This window comes from Amblyomma mixtum, chromosome 1 (genome assembly GCF_055824585.1).
Source record: "Amblyomma mixtum isolate Tamu chromosome 1, ASM5582458v1, whole genome shotgun sequence".
Lineage (NCBI taxonomy): Eukaryota > Metazoa > Arthropoda > Arachnida > Ixodida > Ixodidae > Amblyomma > Amblyomma mixtum.
In genome coordinates this window covers 177,708,658-177,718,524 of record NC_143012.1, presented here as the reverse complement: position 1 = coordinate 177,718,524, position 9,867 = coordinate 177,708,658, and the positions used below count along the sequence as shown (strand labels likewise).

The following is a 9,867-nucleotide window of genomic DNA, read 5'->3' as shown; positions in this document are numbered from 1 at the left end:
CGGGTTTTTAGCAGCGGATATGACATCACCTGGCGCGAGCTTGATGATCGGACAAATAGTAAATATACTTCAAACTGTGTGAATAAATAGAGACAATTCTGTCACCTGTCTGTGTTTTATATTAGATCAACAAAACAACTTGTTTGTCTTAGATGAAAGTCCTTCAAAGCAAGTAAAATAAAAATACACCAGCAGGGGCGCTCTGGCATGGAAACGACGCTGCTAGTACTGCTAGTCTCAGCAAGAACGAGTTACAGAGAGCAGGCAACCATGGAGTACAAACTTCCGCGACGTGCTCTGGCTGGCTGTTTTGATTGGTTGCGCCAGGTGCCGTCATTGGGAGAGCGAAATAGGAGTGGGAAGCCCCGCCAAAATCGAGTTGAGGGCAGCGTTTTGTTTGCTTGTATTTTGAAATTTCTCCACTGAATAACTCCCGTTCCTGTGCATCGATTCCTGTAATTCTTTTTAAGTCAGAATCTGTGTGACATAAACAACCCACCTGAAGTGTAGCCGGTATCCCCCCAAGCAGTGTTTCGCAGCCCCTTTAAGGCAGGAGACGGCCGGAAATGATTTAAATGAACCTGTAGTAACTACAAACGCCGATTTGGATTTCTCGGAAGCGTTTAAGCTGTCTGGCACAGCGGCAGTAAGAAGAAGCTGCACATTTTCGACGTCCCTGTCATATCTCAACACCCCTTTCATTGCAGTTTTTCGTTACTCATGGTGAAACACATAGCACGCAAGCAAGGCAAAGAATACACTCTGGAGAAACAACAGTAAGACCGGAAAAAATATAATAGGCACTTCTGGATAACAGCAGCAACTTTACAAAAAACTGTACTCAGGTTAAACCCAACCCTCATTCGCGGCTCGACGAGAAGGCCTGTTAAGGTCCTTGAAGGGTCAATGCACTGGGTTTGTGCACTGCATTAATGTTGTAAGCAAAAAATAAGAAAGAAATAACAATACACAACTCGCGAAAGCTCGGAATAACTGTAGCGTGTTAAAGACCGAAAGACAACAAATCCTAAATTTTTTTGTTCCTAACATACACAGCCAAAACATGGCTACTAGCTCTAAAAACACAAGGGACAACGAAAAGATATCGATGCGACAAACGCTTCATCCCGTCTGTATCTTATCGTTGTCCCTTATTTTGTTTTTCTAGCTCTAGTAACCATGTTTCAGCCAGTGAATCAAAATCGCCAACTAGCCCGCCTTTCTTCTTTAATCATACACAGCCGTCGGATTTTATGAGAAACATGATGAAACGACCAGATTGTAACAGCAGCTCTGCGTGTTTTCTATTAACACTCGTGATCTCAGTCAATGCAAAGCCTTCGGCACGACGTTCCTTGTGCTCACACTGTTTTGCACAGTCATAAGTGGTCGGCACTCGGGAGCTCCCGTCATCATCATCATCATCCGCCTGACTATGCCCACTGCAGGGCAAAGGCCTCTCCCATGTCTCTCCAGTTAACCATGTCCTTCGCCAGTTGTGGCCATCGTATTCCCGCAAATTTCTTAATCTCATCCGCCCACCTAACTTTCTGCCACCCCCTGCTACGCTTGTCTTCTCTTGGAATCCACTCCGTTACCCTTAAGGACCAGCGGTAATCTTGCCTTCGCATTACGTGCCCTGCCCAAGCCCACTTCTTTCTCTTGATTTCAACTAGGATGTCATTAACCCGCGTTTGTTCTCTCACCCACTCCGCCCGCTTCCGATCTCTTAACGTTACACCTATCATTTTTCTTTCCATAGCTCGCTGCATTGTCCTTAACTTAAGCTGAACCCTCTTTGTTAGCCTCCACGTTTCTGCCCCATAGTTAAGTACCGGTAAGATACAGCTGCCCTATACTTTCCTCTTGAGGCATATTGGCAAACTGTTATTCATGCCCTCAGAGAACATGTCAGTTGCTCTCCACCCCATTCTTATTCTTCTAGTTATTTCTCTCTCATGATCCGGATCAGCTGTCACGACCTGCCCTAGATAGACATATTCTCTTACTACTTCGAGCACCGCGCCATCAATTGCGAACTGCTGTTCTCTTGCTAGACTGTTGAATAGTACTTTGGTTTTCTGCATGAACATAATGCCGGACATACCGCGCAGCAGCTGCCCTCACATGACAGAGGCAAGGCACTGTATGATATGTAAGCGTCGAGGCCGCTTGAGATAGCTCTGTAAAATGTTCAGGCGCAACAAGGAACTTCGATAGAAGAAAGCGCCAGCCTCGCGAGGGACGATATCAACGTGCTGTTTGTCGCTGCAAAGAAACAAAAATGCGCCATGGGAAGCTGCAATATTGCACCCAGCAAAGAAATCGCCGCCTACGTGCCCGAGGTCCTTCCTGCATCCTGATTCTCGGAGGCCAAAGGTCACTGTGAAAGGACAACTCTTTTTTCAAGTACGGTGCTGGGGCATACTGGCGGCTTACTGTGAAGATAGCCGTGTCAAAGCGGCTGTCAGAGCCACGAGTAAGTTGTACAAATCTGAGTCGCTTTAGGATAAGATACCCTAACCTTCCCGGGAAATAGTACTTGATGCAGGGCTTGTTGGTTCATGCTACAAAATTTTAACGACGCAAAAAGGCACACACACAGGAAAAGACATAAAAAAACGGACAGTAAGAGCGCCACGGACAGATGGCGCGCTTACTGTCCGGGATAGCTAAGTAAATGAGATATATATTAATGCCTGTCTATACTATGTGTTAACACCCCTCCGTCTTTGGGGATCGACAGAGGGACTTTTTAGGCTCCAAATAATTGTACGGAAAAATTTTTCGTTACTCCTGTCCAAAAAGATTAATGTCAGAATTTTTATATATCAGTTCCTTCCTGTTTTTTCTCTCTTTCCTTCTCGTTTTCAATCTGTGATGATGTCCATTGACAGATAATAGAAAAGCTGAAAAGTTTGTAAGTCGTTTCATTAATGTGCTTTTCAGAGTGTAAAATACATCCTGGGAGGCAGCTTCGGGTGAGCGTTTGGTAATTTCGACGACAAGCGTCCGTCGTTTTAGTAAAAAAGTTTCAAGAATTGCGGGCTCAAACGCTGCTCAAAACCTTTGCTTTTGCGCCCACGTTGCAAGATGGAGAAAACCGGAAGATATGTGTTGTTTTAGTTTAACAAAACTTCTGTTTGGGCTAGATGGTGCATAGCTTATAAATGAAATGAAATTTAAGCGCACACGAAAAACGCACACAAAAAGAGGGTACACACAGGACAGGCGCAGTTAGCGCCTGTCCTGTGTCTATCCTCCTCTTGTGTGCGTTTTTCGTGTGCGCTTAAATTTCATTTGTTTTAGTTTGTCTTCGTAGAACACCTAGCAACCATTAAAGCTCATAATCAACAAAATGTAAGCCTTTTTGGTTTCATTACTCGCCAGGGTTAATCCCGATCACTGTTCAAAATAAATCGGACTAAGGCAACACTTCTGATATACGGAAGGTTTGCGCACGAACGACTTCAAATAAAGTGTTGATTTGAAAGGTCCGAAAATTCCGACCAAGTTTGTCGACTGCGGGAAAGCTCTAGCCTCATCGAACTTCACGGCACTAATTATTGTGGCAGGGCAAAATGTCATGCCTGTAAAACGGACAACTGCGCATGTATCCTGCGCAGACCGCTTATCGCACGCGTCCTTAAATACAGCTGCGTGGTGGAATAAAGCGTCTTTTCTTCCCTGCTGCTCGTCTCATTTACATGGTGTCAGAAGTGGCGCCGGAAGTTCGTTTCTGCCGTGCAGCGAGCTGTAGCATGTGAACCAAGTCGTCACGTTAATGACCGGCGTGTGTCCCTGAAGCCCCAGTTCGAGACAGCTGGTCTTCCAGAACACAGCCACAACGATGAGTTCGACGCTGCTACCTCCACCAAGGCCTTTAGACGCTACAGGCGACGTTTTCGACAACTGGACTGTCTGGAAGTGTGAGTTCGAACTTTTTGCAACTGCGACGAAGCTGAACGAACAACCCCAAGATGTTCAGGCTGCTATATTTTTTATGCCTATTGGCGAAGAGGCAAGGCGTACATTCCGTACCTTCAAGTTAAAAAAGAGGAGCAGAAAAAGGCTTTGTAGTCTTTAATCCTGAAGTTTGAAGAGTATTGCAAACCGGCCACAAACCTCACGTTCAACGAGTTCCGGTTTGGTTCCAGGAACCAGCGGGATGGCGAGCCATTCAAGATTGGTTCACGGAGCTCAGGACTCTCGCGAGGCCATGCGAATTTAGAGAACTTGAGGACAGGCTTCTACGTAGCCGAATAATCCTCGGTATGAGAGACAAAGAATTGCAGCAAAGACTCATCTCGGAAAATCCATCCTATACAAAAACAGTAGAAATCTGTCGTGCTAAGGAAGAGAGTAAAGAGCAGTTCGCGCAGATCTAAGCAGCAACCGTCCCGTCTTCTGCACCAGAAAGAAGCATAGACGCGGTAAAAGCAAAGACGACCGCATGCTCAAGATGTGGCTTACAACAGCACAAAACCGGAAAGTGTCCCGCAATAGGTAAGTATTGCAAAAAAATGTAACGGCCGAAATCATTTTGCGAGTGTGTGCCGCACATCCCGCTCGAAAGCGCTGCCAGAAGTTCGGCGCATACGGCAAGTAGAAATCGCCGAGGACGAAGAATATTTTCTTCAAATGTTGGAAGTTCATGCAGTAGCCAGCGACGAGCACTGGTCAGCAACGGTAAATGTCGCCGGTGTCGCAGTGAAATGTACGATAGACCCCAGAGCCAACTGTTGTGTCATGCCAGAAACGATCTTTCGAAAGGTAGCAACAGCTCCAGCACAAAATTGCTCGGCTTCGTTACGTATGTTTTTTGGCCACACAAAAAAGGCTATCGCGAAGATAAAGCTTCTCGTCTCTAACAAGACGCAAAGTAGAGAAGCAACGTTCTTCGTGGTTCTTCAAAATGTGCCAGTTATGTTGAGTGGAGATGCTGCTGAGCGATTGGGCCAGATACAACGCATAAATGCGGTCGACGCAGAATACTCTCGGGTCTTCGTAAAGGAATTTTAAGGCATCTTTCAAGGCCTAGGACAACTTAAGGGTATCACCTATCGCCTGCAGCTGAAGCCCGAAACACGAGCCAACGTAAAACCAGCAAGAATAATTTATGTTGCCCTGCAAGAGCCCGTGAAAGCAAAACTAGATGAGATGGAACACGACGGCGTCATTGCAAAAGTGACAGAGCCGTGCTCTTGGTCCAGTTATGTGGTTGTAGTTGAGAAAAATGGAAAGGTGCGCATATGCTTGGACCCTTCAGATTTAAACAAGGCGATTTTAAGAGAACACTACCATATGCCTACTTTGGAAGACTTACTACCGCGGCAGCAAGGAGCCAAATATTTTTCCACCCTCGATGCGGCGTCAGGGTTTTGGCAAATGACCCTTGTTGAAGAAAGTTCGCGTGTTTGCATCAGGAGCACTCCCTTCGGAAGGTACAGGTTTCTGCGGATGCCATTTGGCATCACATCGGCAGCAGAGGTTTTCCAGCGCGCAATGCACGAGGTGTTTGGAGGGTTGGTAGGCGTAGCTGTCGTGATGGATGATATACTGGTCTGGGGGACCTCAAGGAAGGAACACGACAGGAACCTCGCTGCTTTGCTTGAACGCTGCAGACAACACAACCTAAAGCTTAATATAAAAAGAGTGCCAATTTTTGCAGTCCAGAGTACGCTACATGGGCCACATCCTCACCGCAGAAGGACTTTCCTTGAACCCTGACAGAGTGCAAGATATCACGCAAGTGCCAGCACCAGGGAACCGTAAGCAGCTGCAAGTATTCCTTGGTATGATAAACTTCGTATCGCGGTTCATCCCCAATCTGTCCGTTACATCCGCGCCTCTTCGAGAGCTACTGAAAGAAGACGTCACATGGACGTGGACAGAAGTACAGGAAAGCAGTTTCCCAAGGTTGAGAGATTGCCTTGTCACAGCGCCAGTCCTGGCATACTCTGACCAATCAAAGCCTATAAAGTTGTCTGTGGACGCGAGCCAGTACGGTGTTCGTGCCATGATTTTACAAGACAACCGTCCCATAGCCTTTTCGTCCCGCTTCTTAACTGACGCGCAGCAGCGGTACGCACAAATTGAAAAAGAGGCACTAGCCATTGTTCATGGCAGTATGAAGTTCAGGGACTACATACTCCGGCAACCTTCGTCTTTCTTTGTTGCGTTCGCGCTGCTGATACATATGAACCAGAGGTCACAGTAGAATCCGACCATAGGCCACTTGAATCAATTTTCAAGAAGCTGCTTTGCGACTGCCCTCTTCGCCTTACAAACATGAGGCTGGTACTTGAAAAATTCCCAATCAGGTTGATCTACAAACCGGTAAAATAACTCGCTTTGGCCGACGCCCTGTCACTCTTTCCGTGTAAAACGGAGCTGGTGGACGAAACGGAGCAATTTCACGTCAACGTTGTTTCTACGCTACCTATTTCAGATCAACAGCTCCTGAACACCAAGCATGGGACCAATAACGACACCCTCATGACCGAGCTCTGCCGTTATGCAAGTGCAGAGTGGCCATACAGCAAGCAAGAACTGCCGGATGCCTTAAAGGCCTACTGGAGCTACCGCGACGAGCTGCACGTCGAGGATGGGCTGCTTCTCAGAAGCAACAAGATTGTCATTCCTCCAGCCATGCGCAGACAAGTTCTTGGCCTGCTGCACGCTGCACATTGTGGCGAAGATAAAATGTACTGGCCAAGCAAGAACGCGGACATTGCTGTTGTAGCGAAGTCATACACCATTTGTGACAGGTACAAAAAGAGAAATGCAAAATTGCCTATGCTTAGCCATGAGTTACCAAATTCGCCATGGCAAATTGTCGGTGCCGACCTTTTCCACCACGAAGACAATGAGTACCTCATACTTGTTGACGCTTACTCGTTTTTCTTCGAGATTCGCAAGCTTAATCTGACATCCCAGTCAAGTGGTGTAGTGATAATGGCCCTCCCTTCGGCTGTGCCAACTTCCAATCTTTTACGAGTCAGTGCAGCATCAACCACATCACGTCTAGCCCATACTACCCTCGGGGCAACGGGTTGGCAGAACGCACCGTACAAGAAGCTAAAAAACTGCTTAACAAATGCCCGTTTTCCTCCCTTGAATTTTACAATGCGTTGTTGGAATGGAGGAACACTCCGAGGGACGAACGTCTGCAATCCCCAGCTCGAAGGCTAATGGGACGTCACACCTGAACACGACTTCCGGTCTTCAACTGTCACCTGGAGCCGAAGACGATCCCCACCGATGCCGTTCGACAGCGACTACAAGAAATAAGACACAAACAGCGTTGCTTCTACAGCAGAACGACACGCAATCTACCAGACCTTCACAGTGGAAACCTTCACAGTGTGTGACCTTCACAGTGTGTGACCGTCACAGTGTGTGACCGTCACAGTGTGTGACCTTCACAGTGTGTGTACGACACACACAGCAGAACATGGGCTCCCGCCACACTGATCGGTCCAGCAGGACTGACGCGATCCTACGTCGTGGCTACAGACAGCGCACAGCAGTTACGCCGCACGAGAGAGCATCTGAGGGCCACAGAAGCCGTGGCGCATGCTCCTGCATCCCCAGCAGAACCTCTAGTTCACATCTCTTCAAGTAGCCCGCCTATGGACACAATTCTTAAGCACCTGTTTTCATAAGCACCGACTCGGATGCTGCCTACACAGCTTTCTTGCGACTCTTTTTACCAATCTATCACGAATGTTTTCGTACTGTTGAAGTAAAACGGCCGAAAAACACTCGCAAACCATGGATGTCCCCAAGACTTATACGACTTGTAAAAAAGAAGCACAGGATGTTTGCTGAATTTATTAGGACTAGGGATACTTCACTATTGGCCCGTTTTAAAGCATTTCGGAACTCTGTGAACAAAGAACACAAAACAGCTAGGACCACTTACCACAATAACCTTTTTGATAAGGAACTCTCCAGTCGCCCTAAAGAAAAATGGAGACGCCTTAATCTACTTTTGAATAGAATTACACATCCAAATAACATGACAAGTTTAGCAGTGGGTATCGTTTGGCCGGTGCTTTTAATATTTTTTTTACAACCGTTGGCAGTCGGTATCACAGCCCTGACTTCTCAAAATTTCTGGGTGACAGATTTTCACAATCCCTCTTCTTTGAACCGACAGATGAAAATGAAGTGTACTCTATTTTAAAAAACTTGAGAGACACGACAAGCTTAGACTCTTGCGATCTCCAGAGTCACCCAATAAAGTATGTCCTGCCTTCAATAGTTCCCTGCTTAATGCATATATATAACACGGCGCTGACTACAGCCCACTTTCCTGCTGATATGAAACTTGCTAGGGTGGCAGTAATCTTCAAAAAGGGGGATAGAAATAACTTATGTAATTACAGGCCCATATCGGTCTTACCTTTCTTCTCCAAAGGGCTAGAACGCGTAATTCATCATCGAACTCATAATTTCCTTCTAAAGCACTCCATTATAAATGACTGCCAATACGGCTTTACCAAGAACAAATCAACAGAACATGCATTACTTGATCAAAAAGAATATACATTAGGTAATATTGAATCCCAGAAGCTCACTCGTGGAATCTTCGTAGATTTCAGCAAGGCGTTTGATACCCTCAATCATAACACCCTCTTTGTAAAACTTGAACATTACGGTATACGTGGCCATGCCCTCAACCTTTTCAAGTCATATATGTCCTCGCGTTCACAATATGTTGTCATCAATAACTGCCGCTCCGATGTCCTACAAATTTCGAATGGAGTGCCACAGGGTAGTCTCTTCGGTCCTATACTTTTTAACTTATATATAAATGACATCACTAACATAAACAACGAGAAAAAATTTACTATTTATGCTGATGACACCACTTTGTTCTGTTCCTCCACTGATATTAATCAATTAACCGATTCAGCGAACTTAGTATTGACTACTCTGAAGGAATGGTCATCCTCAAACTCCTTGACAGTAGATAAGGAAAAAACAAAGGCGATAATATTTCATGCTAAGGGCAAGTTGGTAGAGAATGCACCACCTATCTTTTTCAGTGACACACAAATTGAATATGTTCAATCATTCCCATCACTTGGCGTAGACTTTACCCCTTCAATGACATGGGATGCTCACATAAACAAGGTCTGCATCAAGCTTTCTAAATTCATAGGTATCGTATCTCGCCACAAATATATGTTATCTACAAAGACAAAACTTGACCTTTACTATGCATTCTTTTTTTCATACTTAGGGTACTGCAATTTGGTATGGGGAAATACTACAGTGTCCAATTTGCAAAAGCTTTTTCTTCAACAGACGAAAATGCTACGAGTCATTACAAATTCCTGCTATGATGCCCCAACTCGTCCCATTCGAATAAAATACAAAATAATTCCAGTTCCTAGGTTGTTTGAGTACAGGTTTGCTTGTTCTTACAAAAAGCAGACTGCAAGAGATGACCCCTTTTTGTCCCGTATTGTGCAGCTGGTGCCACACAACACGCCGTATACAACTAGAAACGCTGAAATGTTTTCGGTACCCAGATGTAGAACGAACTATGGTTTTACTATGCTGAAATATATACTACCAAGATGTTTGAACTCTTTTTATAACAATATAAACACAATATCTTTTCGTGCACTTCGTGAAACTTTTATTTATTAGGTTGTATTAGTACTGAAATGCATATGTCGACGGTTATTTTTTATTCCCTAGTCATTTTTAATATATCTACCCCCCTACCTGCATTATAGCACAATCTGTTTTGTTTGAGATGTGAATTGTTATTTGTATGCCGCAAGAACTGCCGCTGCTGTCATCGTCGACTTTTTCGGATGGCGAAGCCCGTCTAGCGGTTTTTGCGAA

General features: G+C 45.4%; 1 protein-coding gene across 1 annotated transcript; it reads left to right on the top strand.

The window, feature by feature from the left end:
• The first annotated feature begins 9,117 nt into the window (after positions 1-9,117).
• On the top strand, positions 9,118-9,666 carry LOC149370029 (uncharacterized). Its single transcript, XM_089576825.1, has one exon. The coding sequence runs from the start codon at positions 9,118-9,120 to the stop codon at positions 9,664-9,666; it is 549 nt and encodes a 182-aa protein (XP_089432951.1).
• The last annotated feature ends 201 nt before the right edge of the window (positions 9,667-9,867 follow it).

Coding starts and splice junctions, on each gene's coding strand:
- LOC149370029 (XM_089576825.1), top strand. CDS start 9,118: ATGACATGGGATGCTCACATAAACAAGGTCTGCATCAAGCTTTCTAAA.